Source organism: Glossina fuscipes, unplaced genomic scaffold, assembly GCF_014805625.2.
Source record: "Glossina fuscipes isolate IAEA_lab_2018 unplaced genomic scaffold, Yale_Gfus_2 115, whole genome shotgun sequence".
NCBI classification, from domain to species: Eukaryota; Metazoa; Arthropoda; class Insecta; order Diptera; family Glossinidae; genus Glossina; species Glossina fuscipes.
The window spans coordinates 465,520-487,307 of record NW_023998458.1 but is presented as its reverse complement, the minus strand read 5'-3'; the positions used below and the strand labels follow the sequence as shown (position 1 = coordinate 487,307).

The 21,788-nt window shown below is 33.2% G+C and overlaps 1 protein-coding gene across 1 annotated transcript in view; it reads right to left on the bottom strand.

Moving 5' to 3' along the window:
- Positions 1-2,502: 2,502 nt before the first annotated feature.
- The window catches only part of LOC119640138 (homeobox protein Hmx), a 30,386-nt gene continuing 11,100 nt past the window's right edge, over positions 2,503-21,788 (bottom strand). The window contains exons 2-3 of the mRNA XM_038037978.1: positions 7,760-7,869; positions 2,503-3,610 (exon numbers count right to left, since the gene is read on the bottom strand). Coding sequence (XP_037893906.1) covers positions 2,772-3,610; positions 7,760-7,869 — 949 coding nt within the window. The 3' untranslated portion in view covers positions 2,503-2,771. The remainder of the gene's footprint in view (positions 3,611-7,759; positions 7,870-21,788) is intronic.

Genomic DNA, 21,788 nt, shown 5'->3' with positions numbered 1-21,788 from the left:
TTTATACGTATACGTACAAATACCTAATTGAATGCTAATTGAATACAATAGAATACAATATATTACAAATCTCTGACTACATTAACACGAATTGAGCAATAAACGATACTCTTACTGGCTTGCCCGTCAGTGCAAAGAACGTGAATAGCGTATGAGGCAAAATTGATGTCTTTTCGTGAAGTGGTGGGTTATTAAACCCTAAAATGAAACTAAAAAATTATTCAATAATGATTTTATTCATTCTATTATATACAGTACGCAGAACTTTCTTAAATCTAGGCAAATAATTTTTGAAAGAGAGAGTTATAATTCGATCAGTAGAGTTAATAGGAGGAACGAGATAATAGATGGCGAACATAAACACTTGCTTAAGTGGGGGAGAAAATTACGATAAATAACAAGTAAAAATATATGTTAATAATAATAAAAATAAATAAATAATAAATTACGATAAAAATAATAATAATAATAAATAATAATAATTAATAATAAATAATAACTATAAAACTAATATAATAAATAATGACAGTTAACAAAAATAATAAATAATAATAAGAAATTATAAATAATAATAAATAAGATATAATTGAGAAAGTAATGATATACAAAATATTATATTAAATTATTGGTACTGAAAAAAATTTCGCTTATTATGACGCTCTTTGCACATTTAGGCAACGATATATAAAATATTTCTTATTTATTGTGTTATTCAAAAATCCATTTCGTTTTTTTTTTTTTTAGTCAAAATGAAAAACTTGTTTTGGTCAACATGAAAATTTTGTTTTAGTGTAAAAATATGTTGACAGCAGGCGTATTCAATGAAATTAATCTTTCAAGCCATCTCACGAGCTATTCGCTGGTTTGCGTCGCCTAGCCTCAACTGGCCTTCCGGGAACATGGGGCAACTTTAACATCAAAATGGCGGAACTAACTTTTTGAAACCAAGTTTGTTTTTGCTTGATCAGCATCATTATCTTTTCGAGAGTAAAAACGGCTTTCGACTTTTCTTCACATTCGATAGCGCAATGGACAGAATCAAACAAACATCAAAGTATGTGGTGACAATGTGGCTTAAATGTGAACTTGGCTTTTAATAAATACAACCAAGTGCTAAGTTGGGAGCAAACAAAACGATTTTCCAAACCACCTAACATAAATTATACCCACCACTGAACAGAGAAAAACTCTTAAAAGTGACGTAAAGTAAAGTGAATATATTCACTAGAGCCTTTGAGAGGCTCGTTTTGCATACTACTAAGTATCCATACACAAAAGAATAACTTTGGTAGACGTGGCATTCTAAATTAGTTCAATTCAAATCTTGTTTGCTGCATGCCCACGTGTTTCCCCTAAGATTGTTAAAAATTGGAAAAATTACACATTCACATTCATACATTCTTGGCTAGAAGGCAAAGATCGATGTTGATCAGAGGCACGACAGGCCAGTTAGATAATCAATCCTTTAACTCAATGGTCGTTTTTATTGACTGTACCAATTCTTTCAAATCGGCCCAAAAATACAACAAAGCATTCTTACTAAGTGAATTGATATCAAAAGGAACGCCAATCCAATCCGTCATGAGAGCGCTTTAGCTAGGTGTTCTTTACTCCTTGCCTTTTTCTATATCTTCAAAGAAATTACGTCATTCCGGATCCAAACAAAATATTTAACCCTAATTTGACTTTGAATTTCATTCGAACTTTGATCTTGATTTTTTTGAATAAAAAACGTGTCGCATATCTTTGAAATTTTGAGTAACTTTGAAACTTTACTGAAACGGTGACTTACTTTGCAAAGTTCGCAGCAACCAACAGCCTATAATTAGATACATTTCCCAATCTCAACTCAACACTAGTATTCATAGGAAGTTTTCAAATGTTCAGTGAGAAAACTATTCTGGTTAGCTGCACAATGGGATGGATATTTTTCGACCTTTCCAAACAAAGAAGAACCAAAAAATCACATTGTAGTGAGTATTGAAAATTTGCCCCGAGACGAAAGTGATTATGTTTTATAATAATATTTATTTTCTTTTAGTTAAAGTTTGCTTTTTTTTTTTGTATGAAATTTACAAATATTTTTTATAAAACTTAAAAGAAAAAAGGAAAAGTTATATACACACGCAATTTACGTATGAACAAATTTTGAAATTTGAATTTATTTTACAGTTTTGTATTTTATTAGCATAGCAAAAGAACAAAAAAATTGTCATTAATTTTCATTATTCTTTGTTATGTGAAAATGAAACCTATTTTGATTAAGTATTCCTTTCTAAATAAATATCTATACAAATTTGATTTTGAGAATGAGTTTTACTTTAATACAATTTATGATTGAAAATTTTATCACTATGTTTGTTGTTGCTGATACCGTTGGTGTTGGTTGTGTTGGTAATGTTAGTTGAATTGATTTCTTTATTCTCCTCTTGCTGATTGTTGTGACCATTGTGCAGAGCCTTAGTTAAAAGCATTTCTTTGTACGTTAAATGACCGTTGGTTAAAAACTTTTCAGTCATTTCCGTTTCCAATTCATGTTCATCTTCCGCTTCTACGTCGATAGCAGTATCCTCTGCTTCGGAATCATCCATTTCTTGTTCAATTGCATTGCTTGCTATAAGAGAGGGCGATTGATATATTGACGTGGATAAGAGTGGCTGATCGGATCGCCTTAGATGATTGGGTGAGGATGGCGTTGACGGTCGTCCACAATTTACGGGAGCTCCAACAGCGGCGGCCGCTACAGCAGCTGCTGTCAAACACCCCACACCCTATACTAACGATGACAGGGGCGGCCGCGGCGGACTTGTATTGCGTGCAGCGGCGGCTGCATAATATTGCATGGCATGTGGATGGGGTGGTGGTGGCGGAACAAAACTTGTAGCACCACCGTCATGATATAAAACCGGTACTCTTACTAAACGTTGGGCCGCATGAGCCATATTCGCCATATTGGCAGCCTCCAATTCGGCAGCTAATTGTCGCTTCCATTTATTGCGGCGATTCTGAAACCAAATTTTTACTTGAGTCTCGGTTAAGCGCAAAGAAGCTGCTAGACCGGCTCGTTCCGACGAACTTAGATAACGTTTCAAATCGAACGTTGATTCCAATTGAAAGACTTGAGCCCGTGAAAATACTGTACGAGTTTTCTTTTTACGTTTCGTTTGATTGGTATCACCTTGCGGCGACGAACTGTCCGAAGGTCCATCAGTTCCATCATCTTCTTCGATGATTTCTTCGCCCTCGTCATCCGATTCATTTGAACTTGTAGGCAGCATATAATTAGCTGAAGAATGAGACGTTGAATGATGACTCATACTATTACTGTTGCTGCTGTTCGGCGTGATGCTTTGATGGCCGTGATGGGATAATTGATGAGAATGATGCGAATGTATTGCCGAAGATCCCACATTAATATGATAGCCAGTGGGGTGAGGAGATGGTGATTTTGTGCCAGAATTGTTGCTATGGGAGTTATTATTATTGCTGGTGTTGTTATTATTATTGTTGCTGCTACCGCTATTACTGTTACCGTTAATAAGACCGTTATGGCTAGGGCTAAGCGAAGTAGGTGAAGAGGGATTTTCTGTAGTATTTGTAGAGGAGCTGTCTGCAAAAAACAAAATGAAAAGACAAGAAGGCAACTTAATTAAAGTCTAAGCACGAAAGGGCATTAAATATTCGAGATAAACCGTTCATAATGCTCTCATCAGTAATTGTTATAATTTCTGCAAAACATTTCATTCATCATCATGAAGTACGCAAACTCTAAGAGAGTTTAGCAGACAAAAAATCTCAATTTCTAGAGTAAATCTCCGTTAGTGCGTTTACAAAAAGAGAAAATGGTGGCCATCACATGTGGGGCGTTTTATATAATTTCATTATAAGTAGCTTTTCACTTATACACTAACAACACGATAAATGTACACAAGTATATGTGCATCCATATAGATATATATAGCGAGATATATACGTATGGCATTATATATTTAGTCCTTATAGCCACCGCATCCTGGTAAAGTATAAAATGTCTGAAATAATTAGTTTTCCACAACAAGAAAGCGAACAAGTAGAGAAAAAAAACCACAAAATGGCGTTTAACTTAAGTCTTTTGTTTTCTCAGCTATTTAGCAACAATTCTGAACAATTTATGTTAAAATAAAAAAAAAAAAAAGACGAAGAGAGAGGAAGACAAAAAAACAACTATAAAATGAAGGGGAAGACAATTCACCAGCACTTGACTTGGAAAAATATAAAACCTAACGAGACAACATTTTAGCGAAAAAGTTGTGATAGACAGGCATAAAGAATTTTTCTTTTCAACTAACGAAACAAAGAAAAATTCGTAATTAAAACCTTAAGTAGAAAATTTCATATTAGCTAAGCAAGCACATTCCGCACGTTTAGTTACCATAAACACATGAACATATATATTAGTATGTGTTTGTATAGATATATATGTATGTATGTATATAACAGAGGGCCAATTTAAATAAATAAATTCAATTGCATACAACAAGTATGTAACAAGTTAATGCAAAAGGCCAATTAAAGAGGCTTAAAAATCGTCCAACACTTGCTCTTCTCTATCTCTCTCTCTCTCTCTCTCTCTCTCTCTCTCCTTCGCTTCGTCTCATAAGCATTAATTGTTATATGTATTAAGCAACATCTACAATCACGTACAACTCAAAATACGCATTTAGATATTTGATGTAAGGTATGTTTGCACTTGATTAGTTAGTTAGCTAATGTATGTGTGTTTGGAGTGCAATGTTGAATCGTCTTGAAATTTAATACGATAATGAAACTATTGTGCAAATTGCCACTAATTGAAACTACAAAATAGGCATTTTATGTGTAATATAATCGCACAACGAAATCCAGTTAATACATTTATATATATACATATGCAATATATATATATATGCAAAACTATCAACGTTACCGCCCCCTCTCCCCTTTCGCGGGTATTTGCGTCTTATCGCATTCTTGCCTAAAGCCATTTTCCAGCCTTGTAAATACATAAGACACAAGTGTGATTCTAATTCTCCGCCTTAATCGAACCAAGAATTCAAAGAATTTCTTCTTTATTAGAATTCGACAAAAAAGAAAAAAAAAAAGAAAAGGAAAAAGAAAAGCTATTCAAGAGCATTAATTGCTGATTAGTATAAACGCAAAGCAACAATAGTTATCGAGTGTTTACATTCATTCACTTAGTATTTAGGGAAAAGCTGGCAAAGAATTTAACAAAAGACTTTAGCTTCTATTCATTTCTTTATTAAGCTTTTAATATTTTTATTTTTCATTCGCACAAACACACCCTCACTAATAGAGTTTCATTCTAATGCTTCTTTTCTAAGTGCACTCCATTAATTACTTCGCCTAACAAGGCTTCCATTTAACACATGACTGGCAATTAAAAAGTGATTGAAGCTAATTTTTCAATTAATCGTATTTTAATATCAAAACGCCTTAATCTTAAAGTTGTTTCGTTTTTTACACCTATCACCGAAGAATCTGGGATATATTCGTCGTGTCAAAGCGTTTGCAATGCCCTAATGGAAGCTTCAGAGATCTCACGAACTATATATATTCTTGATCAGCATCGAATTCTGAATCGATTCAAGCATGTCTATCTGTCCATCAGTCTAATGTCTGTTGTAAACGTGCTCTTGGCCGCACAAATGAGGTTATCTATCGACTTCAAATCTGGCACGAATATGGGAAGTTCTTGCACGCAGGTTAGTATTAAAAATGAGCCAAAACAGTCGAAGGTCACGCTTACAACGCCCACACGTTTATACAATCAAAACTGAGAACCCTTTGCCTTTCGTGTCTTTTGCTCGTTGTTTATAAAGTACAACAGATACGCGACCACAATTTCCATACAATTACTCCTTACAATTATTCTAGAAACATAAAACAGATCAGCCAGACCCATCCAATATTATTGAGTATGCAAATTTCCATTTTTCCTTTTTTTCAATCCCCATTTTAATAGGATAATGGTAATGAGTATTGAAGATTCGATCACAACTGAATATAATTTTCTTCTTCCTTTTTCTTTCTCTTTTCCGCTTAAATGCACTTAAGCCAAAGTTTAGCAGGAGGAAAACCACTGTAACGCTTTAAATAAAATATTTTAAGTTTTTTTTTTTTTTTTTTGAATGCAAAAGAGGTTTTAGAACAATGAGGTTTAAAGAAGTTATTAAGTGTATATGTGAGTATTATAAAAAAATTATTTTTTCAGAAAACGTTGAGATGCTACAACAACGCAGACCATCTCGCAAACCATCTTCCATCTTAGGGGGCTATAGGACTCAAAAATTATGGGGTGCCCTTGCCAAGTATGACATCAGATTGCAACTCACTAGCGGGGATTTATTTGACACAGGCAGCCCCACCCCCGAGAAAACCAGCTCGTAATTTCAAGGAGAACATTTTTTGTCGGATATTAAACTGCTTTCCTTTTATGTTGTAGACGGTTCAAAGCACCAATTAAACTAATAAAACAAAAACTTTTTACCCGAAAAGTTTGCAGTGATTTCCCGCTTAGTATTTATTACTGCAATAGTCAATATACGTTACTACTCTTTTAATTGTGAGGTGTGCGTGTATTTGTGTCTCTCTTAAGTCTCACTTTGGCCCATAACTCAGATTTCATTTTCACTTCTAAAGCAAACTTTATTTTAATTAATTATTAGGATGTAAAATTTAAAAAAAGGAAGGTGGGAAGTACTTGAGCAAGTGGTCCGATCTGAACCATTTTCAACAGCACACGTTTTGGAACCAAAACACGTTAGCGTAACAAATTTAATTAAAATAACTCAAATATTGCAGCCGGCAGGTTGAACACAAAAAAGCTGGACCGACAAATGGACAAATGTATAGACAAGTTTAGATCGCTATAATAAAAGGTGTATCCAATTCAAGTCCTTCTGGTTGTTGCAAGCATTCGCACGATGTCTGCCCACGTATTTTTATGTTCAATCTACAGGTCGCAATTTTCGAGATAATGTCTTGGTTTGGCCCAGCGGCGAACGTCGTTGATCGGATCGGATCACTTCTTCGACCACTCCCCTTATAACTTATTATTTTAATAAACCGTTCTATGAGCAAAAGTGTAATTTTTCGAATTTCGCGACAAATATCGCTTAGTAATAGTGTTTTTGGCATTATAAACTGTTACGAAAACTTCGGATCAGAAGGGGGGAAATTTTTTGACATCTTGTCACGTAACTCTTCCTCCGACAATTGAATCTTTATATGGTAAAAGGGGTATAATTTTCAATACTTGTTCATAACAACAATTTCACGTAGAAATTAACCTTATCGAATATTCCAACCACGTAGATCCTAGCCCGTCTAAGCATTCTAATGAAAAAAAAGGTAAGTTAACCCTACTCAATTTGGATAACATAGATCGATTTTTTAGACCACACCATACATACGGACTCTCATGAAGGCAAGATAATCTTCGACGCGAAAGCCGAACTTGTGCTTTGTTATGCCAAAACCAAATGGAAAATAATAAAATCTTTGGCAAGTAAATTAAGTTTGCTAAATTTGGATAGCATTAGTTGACGTTGACGTTACCGCCGGCTTTTATGAAAATTGTGCATTTACTATAAATGTGCAAAGGTTAATTTTTGGGTATCTAATAGTAATAGTCGGCGTAGTCCGACTATAGCGTTCTTACTTGCTTAAGAATATTTAAGAAAATTTGTTTTATCTAAATAATTATAATTCTCCTACTTACCGTGCGTAGGACTATGAAAAGGCATACGTTGCGATGCCCAAGGCCAGCCAGGCGGACATAAAGCAGCGTAACGACCGGCCAAAGCTCCCCATTGTGATATGAAACCCAATCTGCAATCAAATACGAAAGTCCAAAATTGTTAACATAAGAAGATACAAATAAATAATTAAGGATTAAATTCTAAAGCGTTTGACGTCGTTTACTCATCTTTACCCTTTCGATGATGAGCTATTATATTAACTTTGTCCTTATACTAATCTCATATAGGCCGGTAAGCGGTCTGGATTGATAGATATTTTTCATTTTCGAAAGACTTTAGCTAGCTATGGAAACCATAATAGCGATAAAGTTAAATTGATTTTCTTAAAACAAACCTCAGATTAAGTTACATTGACTTATTATTAAACTTCTTTGACGTTATTTTAAGACATGTAATGAATTATATTTCTGATAAATTATTGGATGTATAGTTGAGATGAAGCCATTCGCTAGAGTCAGTGCTCAGTCTCTTGAGATTAGGTGTAAAAAGTTCGGTTTAAATCAGAGATAATCTTGTTTTAGCGACTACACCCATACACACGCACACACATACATACATACATACATACATACATACGTGCCCAAGAAAGAGAAATCGAAAACCCTTTTCTTAATTTACCTTAATAATAAAACAACTCATCCTTGTAATCGTGTGTGTATATGTGTTTTCCTATTGAAATTATTTATTTTATTTATAACAGCTGTTGAATATTAGAACAGTTGTCTATTTGCTGATAAGTTTAAATAAGGAAAATCATATTAACCACCCCTAAAAGCATCTTAATAAAAGTTTTATATATGTTTCTGCTCATGCATACAGGCGCACACACATCTTCATATATTTATAACTTTTAACTTGTTTTCTCTTTTGTGTGGATATAAATCAAACTTTCTTTATATTCTCTCTAAACGTACAAAGCATTCAAGTAAAAGTCTACAATGCCGTCATTTTTTGTTCGTTTTTTTTCTTTTTTTGTTTGTTCCTAAGGGGAATTAATAGGCAAGCGAAAGCGAAAGAAGCAAAAGTGAAGAGCAAGGGGTGTTATCTACCTGTTTATAGGACGAAAATTGAACAGGTTTCCTAAGCAAACAAAGCATTTATAATAGTGATGTAGGGTGGTGGTAACGTAAACATCTCCCCACTCATTCACTTATTCACTTTAGCTTTTTTCTTCTACACGACTTAATAAAGCACTTAAGTGATTTTCTTCTGATTTCTCAAAGCGAAACAAAAAAAAAATAAATAAATAAATAAAAAAAATTAAATAGATATTAAGTTGTTATACACACGAACAGTTTTGGAAGAGGGATGAAGTCTGTGGAGATTAGCAAACTTTAGCAAATGATGCGTATTTGTGTGCGTATACACGAAAAAGGTGATTATTAATAATAAAGGTTAAATGTTATTATTTTTGCATTCTAAGTAAAAAGTTTATTCAGAATTTTCCATGCATTATAAGTAATTTTTCACTGAAATAGTTTTTAAGTAAGATTTTATTTATAATATTATAAAATTTATCAAATGAAACTTGTGAGAATTTATTTAATGTCAAATTTCGAAGGTCAACGAAGAAGTTACGTTCTCACCAGTTTCAGTTTACTTAATTCCCGTATAAAAGAAGAAAGGGCGCCTCCTGACTGATTATATGAAATATAAACCTGAATATATGTGCATAAAGTGAACTTAACGTTCAACTTTGAATTTAAAATCGATAATCAATATATTTATCGGAAAAGAGTTAGAGCAAAGAACTGAAGAAGAACACATGAAATGCATGAGAAAATATAGAAATGCTTAAGCAAAATATGTAGGAAAAGAAATTGAAAAATAACTTTATTACACTTGTACTTAAATCAATAAATTTCAAAGAAGACAAACATCCAAGTGTTTCACCATTCTTATTGTCTGTCACTAGCAACAACTATTCCCTTAACTTTGGGTTCATTTACAATTAACGCCTGTATGGCGGTTGGTTTGCTTTGAAAAAAATCAGTTTTCAAGTTCTTTAGTAACCTTTGCCTGTTCAGTCAAGTTTTTCATAAGGAGTTTTCGCCTAAGCGGGAGGATTTTTGGCCTAGCTCCGGAATTCAGCGCCAGGCAAGCTTAGTTCTGGATTTGAGCTTAGGCCCTGATAGTAGCTTAGGCCTCGACTAGGTTTCGGACTTAGGTCCGGGTGTAGGTTTAGGCTTGAGTTTGGACTTAGGTCTAAGCTGCGGACTCGACATTAGGCCTGATTAATTGATTTATTAAAAGGCAAGGTTTCTTTTGCTTTCGATTTCTTTTTTTTTCATGAGGCTTGACTTAAAGGAGATCCCCTACACCTGTATAAACACTATAAAAAAAAGAATGGAGAAAGAAGAACTGAGGAGATAACGATAATTCTAGATATTGTGGATATTTTAAATTCGGAGAACAACATTGACAAGTGCCTTAAAGTGGCGTATATATAGTCTCTGCGAACTTCTTAAATAATATAAGAATTTTGAATGATATATAAAAGTTCCCAGAACTTTGTGTATAGCAAGCAGGCAAGAAACTCATACTTACCTCGGAATGAATCTTTGATGTCCCTCTCCTTACATGCGCAAACGATAATGTTTTGAAAATAAAGGGGCGTTTTACTCAACCGATCACAGCTACTTTTTACACTGACTTATTCAACAGCCCTTGGCAATGTTTTTACCAAAGTTTATCTAAATAATTGCTGAAAATTGTGAGGTAAAGCGTTCTGTTTACTGTAGGAGTGTGAGTAAGTGGATTTCAGCATTTACGATTTGAATAGTTTTGCTAAAAATTTACCTAACGTTTAAATTAATATTTGCTATAAACCGAATATGATTAGTTTCTACAGAACTATGATCAGATCAAACAACCGTAGTTCCTGATGTTAATAAAATTACTGTATTTGATTAACGAATTTGCGAAGAATTGAACTGAGAAATTTCACAAGGAAGTCGTACAGCTCCGATTTCAACTGATGGAGATAAACTTCTGTGGGAAAATGCCCAAAGGGATGGTACGAAAAATAAGTAAGAAAGTCACATTCGGTTGGGACCGAATCTCGCATACCCACCGCTATTAAAATCTTTAGCGCCCCACGTTTGTACTTAAGGGTATGAAAAACTTGCCAACGGAATACAATTTATTTTCCATATTTTAGTTCACTAAAGAGTATTGTTAAGAAAAAGTTAACCCACCACGTCGCGACGTCCACTATAATTAATTTGGGATTAAAACGCTTAGCTTTCCGAAGTCCTTCTGTTTACCACCTATCTGTGTTGTTAAGGAAAAATTAATCCATCCACGATATTGATTTTAGAATGAATGCGTTTTTAAGCAGATAAAATATTTTGATTTGAAGAATGAATAAAAAAATTTTAATTATTTTGTCTGCCTGTCCACCTTATGAGTAATAAGCGTAAAACCGCAAAAAAGTTAAAAAAAAGAAAACCTAAACACTCACAAGTTTTTGTGAACATGACCGACTTTTTCCATTTTTGCGCATTAATAGTAGAATTTTCCGCAAAGTATATGTAGAAAATTTCAGCCTCCTCAGCAAGAACCCACAAATTTTGGCTTACAGAAGCGGAGTTCGGTTCAGTTTACGCGTTTGCTACGCTCAAACCAATTTGTCCCATTTTTAATGTCAATTCGGGTGCAGCAACTTCCAATGTCGCTATCTTCATTTTTGCGACAACGAGAGTGTCAACAACACACACCACACAGGCAAACAGATGCTGAGAGACATAGCTTAATCGGTTTAAAGTTTCACGCTGATTAAGAATATATAGGATAAATAAAGTATCCTTGTGGTTGCTGTCCTTCGATGGTGAGTATAATAATAGCTCTGGGGCAACTGAACAGATACATAACTGATTCCAATTGCCGTTTCCACGCGATCTCAAGTAGCATTAGCATTAAACCGTACTGCTTTAATGAAGCTATATTTCGAACAACGAGCATTTAATAATCTTCAGAAGCTTACGACGAATACAGTTTACTTCTTGCAAATGCGTTAGTAGTACTGCCTTAGTTATTGATAAATATCAAAAAAAAAAAAAAAAAAAAAAAAAAAAAAAAAAAAAAAAAATATTTTTAAAAAACATACATCTCTCTTGTCTGCTCTTTCGTAATAACAATATTTATTGCATCATGATGTAGTTGTTGTTTTTAAATTGACTTAATAAACTTTTATGTTTTTCTCTCCAAATTACTGACATTTTCATTATTGTACTGTACCTTGCTCTTAAGAGCACTTAAAGAAAGAAACCTTAAAGTATGACGAAAAAACACAAAATTGAATAATGCTCTCTAATAATATTTAACTTCAAAACATAACCAAGATTTTAAAATACGTTTATGCCATACGTGCGAGCAGATGAATATTTTTGAAAGTAAACCGATTTAAATTATATTTTTACTCGATTTATATTGCTTTAAAAGTTAGATATAAAATTTTATCGATTTTCTTTTCAAGATTATCATACAAACACATACGCACTTTTAAAGTTTAGTAGACTGTTTTATTATTTTAATCAGTTTGCAGTGGAAAGCACTAAAATGTACGTATGTAGAGAAAATCAGTGCAAAAAAGGTCAGGGCAAAAGTATTAATACCGTTAGAAATCCACACAAATATATAAATATATTTGCATGTATATATATATATATGTGTATATAGAGGCATAGTAAACTAAACTAAATGGTAACACATGGACATTGGTAGGGTATAACGTTTCGTATACTTGGAATATGTGATTTGTTTTTGCTTTATTTTTGTGTTTTTTTTTTTTTTTTTTTGGTTTTCTTTCTTCTTACAAACTACAAGTCACACAGTACATAAAACTGTCTTGTTAGGGTCACTTAACAGAATGTGTGATTGTCACTAAAAGGTTAATGTACAGGTTATATTTTAATACCACCCCAATATACGAGCAATAGGTAAACCCATGCATATATGCATATAAGAGGGCATAACGAAAAAGTATTAATTGCATGCATTTGTTGAAATTACTACTGCATGAGAAAAAGTGCATTTTAACGGCATAAAAATACCGTGAAATGTAGTGAAAATAAATTTGTAAGAAATAAGTGAAAAGTTAAGGTTAAGTTTTAACCGAATCCTTAACACTTATTGCATACGTTAAGAGTTGGAAAAATATTCGCTGACATAGAAATAACAATATATTGAAAAATTCGCACAAGTCGTTGGAAAATTTCACTTTGAATATTTTTAGCCTTTGTTTCTTTTGTTCCTTATTTACCATTAATTTGTACAATTTTTTTATGATGCTGATGGTTTTTATATGATGACGATGATGTTAACTTGTAAAGGCCATTCTCCCCTTACATCCATCTCAAAGCCTAAACCCAAATTTCGACATTTTTAAAGCGCCAACAACCCATTGAGAAAAATATAGTAACATAAAATGCAATTACGTTCTTTCTTCGACTCCTTTTGAGACTAAGTTCCTGCGAGTGAATTATAATTTTTAGGTTAACGTAGATAGGTTTTACTTACAATTCGTAGAGATCTGTTTACAAATCGATTATATATTTACAAGAGCTTATATTTACAACGTTTTAACTGATCTTGTCCAATCGAATATAGCGATTGAACTCTTTTGACTCGACTAACTTGGCCTTCCGCGAATACCCTTATTATACGAATACACACTTTTACAAGCAAGTTGCTAAAGCCAAATTTTCATCATTTTCTTTGCGGTAAGGTCTCTTTCTACGAATGGTCGTTAACTCAATCGCCAATCGCCAGATGCATTAGGCTACTATACCTTTAGGATGGTAAGTAAACTAATGGATCTTCATTTGGTTTTAACATTTTAAGAATTGCATTTTTTAGAAAATCGGGCGCTTATCATGTTTTATCAAATGTGGGTTTTTCGCAATAACGTGAACAAACCTCAAAATCGAAATGCATACCGAAGTTGAAGAGTACACATTCTTTTCCCTAAATGTAGGACTAGAATACTGGGAAACAATCCACTTCTGACAGTCAATATATAGAATCCCAAAAAGGTTCAAAGAGTTAAGCTCGCTCAAATTATTTCACTTACTTGCAAGCGAGCTTTCCTCTTTTTCTTTTTTTTTAAATAAAAATCGGTGAGCGTCACGCCTTTACGGACTGAGCTCACTGACTATATCTACGACCAAGGATGGTCAAACCGCAGTGGAATTTAAACCCACGACAACCGTGTTACGATTCTTATCTACTGTGGGCTCATTCTATCTGCTCTAGAGTACTCTATCTAGACTCTTACCTGCCCTGGCTGATACAGAATAGACAATTTAAATTTCTAATTATTCCTATATCTATATATATTTATATAAAAAAAAAGAAAGGAAAACCTGTTATTGAGCGCATGGATGCATTTTGTAATAAAACTTTTATAAAAAAAAAAATGCGAACACTAGTGAAAAGGTTATATCCGAACAGAAGCAACTGCTAAAGATACTACACCACAGGGTCCAATACCACCTCTCTGCATCATAAAATATGGGAAAAAAATACGTTATTACCATTAAAAAGGCGCAACTTGCATGAGAATGCATGTACGGTCAAAAGGTCGAAAAACTGATTTATATAGATCAAGCTTATTGCCAGCAATTTTTTTTATAGTCGCTTCTATACCCTACGCCTGTTGTGGTGCTAAGTTTGTGCGGATGTACCCAGGCAACACCCAGAAGGACTTGAGATAGACCCATCTTTTTTTATATGCATCCATTCAAAACCACTTTCTGAGCCGGTCTTAGTTTGCCTCTTCGTTTGTCTGTCTGTCCTGTTCCTGTGTATTCAACCTACAAGTCGCAATTGCTGACATATTTTGATAAAATTTGGTTTACTGACGTGTGTTGGACCAAGCGCGAGTGCTATTGAAAGTGGATCGGACCAGTTTTTCAAACACGCCTTATTTTCAAAAGTAGTTATATGAAAGACAATATTAAACGAAGTGGTGGACGGTGTTCAATGTTGGGCCCTATGCCATTATAGTATTTTCACTCATTTTTATTTACCAATTTTTATTACAAAAATACTAAACACGAGGCTGTGTTGCCATATAAAAGTTTATTTTTTATAAGAATGTTTGTATGAAAGGGTATTCAAAAATTAGTGTCACCTCCTCCAATTTCTTAAAGTTTCTTTAGTGCACTAAAACTTTATTTTGCAACCATTTTTGTTCAGAGATACTAAGGATCGTAAATTTTTTCTGTATAACAACTTTTTCAAGTTAAATGTCGGTTCGCTTCAAGACATTTTCAATAGCGTTCGTCCTTGAGGCAATTCATTGCAAGGTACGAAATTTCATCAAAACTATACTTCAAGTCTTAAGTAATTATGAAAATGCAATAGAGAAGTTTACCTAGGGTTTCGAAAATTCCATTTTGAAGGACACGCTATGCGTTAACAAGTTTTCCTTAGCAGAACAACCGTTCTTTTTACAAAACTATTTCTACCTGCAAGGTGTTCGTTCGCATACGCGCATTCAATAGCGAAGGCAAGGGCTTTAGACTTATAAAACGCCCCCAACAATAAAAGTCGAAAACGTTACTTCCCCACCAATGCTCTGCAAGTAATCCGCTTATTTTGACCAATGATAACACCGGGAAACCCTAGATTTTCTATATGTATATTCTTCTACTACTCCTACACTACGACTACTACTTTTGCTAACCAAAATAAGTAATTAAACGGATCATGCAAAAATCTTTTTAATCAATTCCTTTAGGCAGCAATAAAAGTCACTTTGCTTAATTAACAAATTACCCGTCATTGTACATAATTTTTAAGTTGAAAAAGAGAGAAAAAAAGGCAAAAAGTAATAAAAAAAAGCTTTTCCCCCATTTCAAGACATGTCATTGTTTATTAGCTTTAATTACAACTAAAACATTTTTCCTACATCCGTAATTAGTCATCATGATGTAATTATTTAAATTAAAACAAAAATACAAAAACGTTTACAAGATTTCTTATATTCACGATACGACATAAAAAAAAACGGCAGATTAAGCGCGTTATTTATTATAATAGAATGAAGAAAAAATAATTTAAAAAATTCTCCGATTGTTTTTTCGACCTATTTCCGTCAGATAAGTTAGGGAAAGTTAAGATGGCGGTTAGTTCTGGTTCCAAAATCACAACAACGTCAGTTTGGTCGAGAGCAAGTCTATTAATATGTACGAAAATACTTAGTCTATGCTAGGTTCATCAGCCTGACGGGCAAATGATCTCATTTAACGACTCAATGGTCGTAGGTACAAATCTCCAATGCGGTATGGCTTTCAATAAAGTTGATAGCCTTAAATGCTAATGCTTTACTATTTAGACTATTTTCTGAAAATTTACACATTTGGCTGAATTAATAGTAATAGTTAATATTCTAGTTTCGAAATAACGGTAATTAGACGCATTAAAGAAGACTCAGATAGCTTATCAGTTGAATAGAGAGATCGTCTAATTTTTGCAATACTTTTCGTCTACACGTGGTAGGAAGAAGCAAAGCGTGTCACCTAAATAAACTTCCGGAAACACTTCTAACGATAACTTTACCATAACTTGGAGAAAGATCCAAGAAGATAAGTTGAAGATAGCTAGTAGGCTATGAAACCTCTTGATATGACCTAAAAAGAGCATATGGAAGCCACAAGAGATTTTTCAATGATTCTGTTGATACTTTCGCAAACCGTCAATAGAGAATCTTCAAAACTGTGGAAAACTGTGTATTTGTGGCTATGACAAGGCAGAGAAAAGAGTAGACAACCCCAGTCGATTTACCCGTTTTATTTCTGCAAAGACTGTTTACGGTTCGTAGACGAGTGGATCGTTGTTCTTTTATGCTATCATCTGGTCGAAGAACCTTGAATCAAGCAGACTTGTTTGCCGTTATAGCAGGAGGCAGAAATTTTCAAATGATGCTTCAGCTATCTCTCAGAGCATCAACAAAATTTTAACTTGCATTAAATTCTTTATTATAGTGAGCTTCACGGCAGAATATTAAATCTTGGAAACTTGTCTATTTACTGATACTGTTTCGTACTGATTATCTGAGATTTGCTAAGCGGCACAAAATTGTAGGAAGTATTTTTAGCTTTTTTTTTAAATTTTATTAGCAACGTATTAAGGGTATTAGGATTCTCTTTAATCTACGTTTTCTTTTTCTGTTTTTTTTTTTTTTTTCTCATTTTAAACGTGTTCATCCTTTTGAATTAATAGATCTAAAAACTCATCTCGTCAACAAAAATCACGGAGACTATCAAAAACAAAAGCGATTTTCAAAGCTTTATAAATTTAAGCTAATTTAATTGTTGTTGTTTTTCTTGCTACTGTTGTTGCTACTGTCGCTGTCGCTGTCGCTGTTGCCGTTGTTATTATTCTTGTCTAACGAAATAAATACAGAAAATAATTTGGCCATAAGCGAAATGTTGTAACAAATTTTCATTGGTGTCATTTTGTGGCGGAAATGCGGCGGCAATATTTTACGTAACCAGGGTATACTTTAAAATGGTGAATTGCGTTGGGGCGAAACGATACCGGAATGAGAAGTTGGAACATAAAATACAAATAGAGTTAGTTTCAACCACCATTGTAAAGCTTTGCTAGTCGGCGAAGTGATGAAATGCCTATGATTGGCATATAGCGAAAAAGAAAAAAAAAGCAAAAAGAAAAATAGACACAAAACAAAGGAAAGTCTCTGTGCTTCTAAACTGAATTGTTTTCAGTGGACGTTTTTGTGGTTAAAAGGTAATTTAAGGACAAAATTTGTACGTAAAAAGGGCCCTGCGAAAAAAAGACAGACAAGCAAATGAAGAATAAAAAGAAAATAAGTATAATTATTGTTTGCAAATGTAAAACACCGTGTAAAACAACCTTAAGCTTTCATTACAAACAAAGTTTACTTGTACTATATTTCATTTCATTCCACGTCAACGAAGATAGAGGGAGAGGCCAAGGAGAATTATTTTCCTGAAATTAAAGCAAAAATTCTTTCAGTAGAATTAGTATACTTTTAATTTATAGTAAAGCTAAAAATATATATTTTTTCTTCTTCTTTGCATATGAATGCATAACATATATAGGGAATGTCTACAAAAAAAAAAATTTGTAAAAATAATGTCTCTCTTTAAATTACCCTCATCCCTTTAGAATTGTAATAATAACTTTTCGCCGATGAATCGTTTTAAGCAAATTTAATATTTACTTTTTCTTATGTAGTCATCGATTTTTAAATATTTAAATCATTAGTGTGCATTCAAAACTGTAATAAATCCATTCATCATGTATATAACGGAGATTACTTTCTTAATTACCTTTATTGAGGAACATGACATGGTTGTGTAGTTGTTACAATTGTTTCGTGTGTATACTTACAAATTTATTGACATTTTCTTTTTTTGTTCTCCGAACATTTCATAATGTAAGCGCGTAAGTGCATACTTCCAACTGTGTGTTCAATAGACGTGTTCATCTGTCCGTTTTAGTAAATGTATGGCCTCAAATTAATGGCCCAGCAAAGTACCGCAATATAGCAAAATATTTATTATAATGTTCTTGTGAAAATATTTCACTCTGTGATTATGTGGTTAGTTATAATTTCATGTTATGTTCCTCAACAAAGACTCTGGTCTGGTTTATGTTCTTTCGTTCTATACCATATAAGTGGAAAACATTTATTTGTATGTTATTAGAATAAGTCGGTCTTTCTTACGATACAATTAATACGCATGATTGCATACGCAGGCGCATAAGTGCCAGTATTATGTGTTGTAAAACCAATGCGTGCCAATTATCACGGCATTTAACAGCAATGTAAAAGATTATACTTAGACACATAAGGACCTACTTTGCGATTACGCATGAATTTCAACAATGGTGCTGCGATAATGCGATAATGATTTTTATACGAACTAGTTATGAACTGTTATTTTAAAATGATTTCAGAGATCTTCTTATGAAATGAAAATTATTCAAAATCAAATCTTTTTTGTTCAAAATATAGGAGGGAAAGATTGTATTCATAGCTTAGGGAGAAGTTTAAGGTAGGATAACATGTCGAAAGCCTTTTTAGCCTGTAAGCCTATAAGAGAGAATATGAAATTAAGCGGTTTAGAAATATGCCAATCCCTCCTTATGGAATTTATATTCACGGAAAAATACTTCATTTTATATTAGAGTTCGGAGCACAAGGTTAAATCATTTTTGTGACTACTACCGAATGGTGCGAACTTTGATTAGACTTTAAAAGGAATGAGGTACTTCCTCTTGTAATACCCTGAAACTGGGACATTCGGGCACGAAATGTATTCGTTCCTAACCAACGTAACGTTTTGAGTTTACTTATTCGACACGCATATGTTTATAAGTAGTCTTCATTGATTCTTCCACACTAAAGAATTCGCAAAGCACCGTTAAATTCTTGGCCCACTTACTCATGTCCTTCTGAATCAGGAGACTCCCAAAATAACACAATTCAATATGCTCGTAGGATGACATATAAATGTCATCACTATTGATCCATTAAGTCCCTATGATAGCAAATACTTTCACACCAAATGTGTCAAAATGTCACAATACTCCTTTTCTTTCCTTACAAGATACAGTGGTTTTAGCGTATTCTCTTCACATGTGTCCGTCTGTCTATTCTTATATACTGATATATCTTTTCTGTATATATTCTTAAGCATTAACAAAGTTCAGGGTACATGTACCCCCCGTCCTTCTCAATCAACAATTGTAGAGAAAAATATTGACTACAAACTAAGTAGGATCAGTAATACATAGCGATTTAAAAAATTCGAAATAATTACAATGAGATAAGCTGAGATGATATGATTACGTTAGATAAGCAAAATGCATTACAGATTCTGAGACTGATCCCTTTAGCATTTAAGTTATAATTCAAGTTATAATTAATTAAAGTCTTTTTATACCCTGCACCATATATTAAGCTTGTGCGGATGTATGTAACACCGAGAAGGACTTGCGACAGATCCACCTTTCATTTTATCGGTCGATTCAGAAGCACTTTCAAAGAAGACCTAAGGTTGTCTATCCGTCTGGCCACCTGCCCACCTATCCATTACGGTTTCTTTCGATTAACCTACAGCCACCAACTTTTGAGATATTATGATGAAATTTGGTGCAACGAGATGTGTTGGTGCTGGGACGAACGCCACTAAGAATGGTTTCATGGTGAATCGTACCACTTTTTCAAGAACTTCCACATAACGCCTTAGTTTGAACGGCGATTATCTAAACAACTATACAGTGGCATAGGGTATTTAATGGTGGGCTGTATCTTACTATAATGTTTCTAGTTGTTTCGTTTGGATTTTTGTATAATAAAAATGAAAGCAACAGAAAGTCGTAATAAGCATTGAAATCCGATTCGAATTTATTCAGGTTATCTAACAGTTGGTAGTCAACATCTGAAAGCTGTAGAAAGTATTCTACCCATCTGCTGGTTAATATATATTTTCTCAAGCAAATAGTTAACTAACTTTCTGTAACTTATCAGAACGTAATTTTTGAAAGAAAGGCAAATACGATAAAAATTAAATACTAAAAATGTATTAATAATTGCTGTTAAAATGTGCTGAAATAGAATACTGCACTTAAAATATTAAATTACATTAAACGATTAAGAGCAAAAATTAAAAACTCACCATAAAATTACAACAACAGCTGATATGTACGCAACTTTAAAATTTGTAATAGAAAGTATTTTAAATGTTTTAACTTACAATGAAACAAAACACCCCCTTTGATGAAAGGAAAGCAAAAACAAAAAAGAAACAAAAAAAAAACAAGAAGGAATATAATAATAAAAGACTTAAAAATTAATTTATTGATAACACTACTACGATTACTAGTACTACGACTACTATGCACAATAAGGTAAATGAAAGTAAATGTGTGACCTACAATTTTCGTAATACGAAGGATAAGCAAAATTGAAAACACGGTTCATTAATAAATTCCTGGCCACCACCACTATTTCAATACAATAAATACAATACAATATGCGTAAAATGAACATATTGCCAAAGTCCGTCAGACTGGCTGCCTTTGTTGTTGTTTTGTTCTTTTATGTCAAGAATTTTAATCAGAGATCAAATTACTTCAAGAGAGAGAGATGATTATATTAAGCTAAGCTCCGTTTCCTACACCAACTAAACCCCTTTAAAATTTTTCCAACTAAGAGGAAAAAAAATAAAAACTTAAAAAAAACAAATAAATGATCATTTTCATTTTTATTAGTTAAGAAATTTAAAAAATACGTATACGAAATAAAAGAAAACAAAATATTATGTATATTTTCCCCCTTTCACGTACAAAGTATTACAAAAACCTACAAAACCTTAGCTGGCACGTGATCCCTGGTGGGTAGATAACGATCAGCAAAGTGCTAAAGTGAAGTATGAGTATAGTGTAGACAGACAGTGCTATAACGAAAACAACAAAAGCAATGATGAACGAACAAAAAAAACGCACAAAACAAAGTATGTAAGTCAGTCACTTAACAGTAACGAAGCCATCAAGATAAAGCAGATCCTCCCGCGTTTGACTCGTGCTATGCGACTTTAAACGAATGCAAAGACCGGTTTCCCTTTTATTTTGCTTATGTGTTTCGTACCTCTTTCGATCATTCGTTCGTCATACGCAATTTGGCGCTTGCTTTCACGTGTATGCTTACCTTTTTGATAAGTTTATCATTTTAATATCTTGAAATGAGATCAGACTTAGGCCCAAGGGAGGTTTTTATCCCAAAAATTGCATTTATATTACTTATCATCTTTTTTATTTGCAGTGAAATGATTAATTAAAGCTTACTAAACCGTTGAGTAATCGTTTAATTATTATCTCCTTTCATAATTTCGTGAAAAGGAAGAAAAAAATTTAAATTAATTACACAAAACAAAATTTGATTGAAAAATTATTAATAAATTTTAATGATTAATATAAAAAAATTCTATA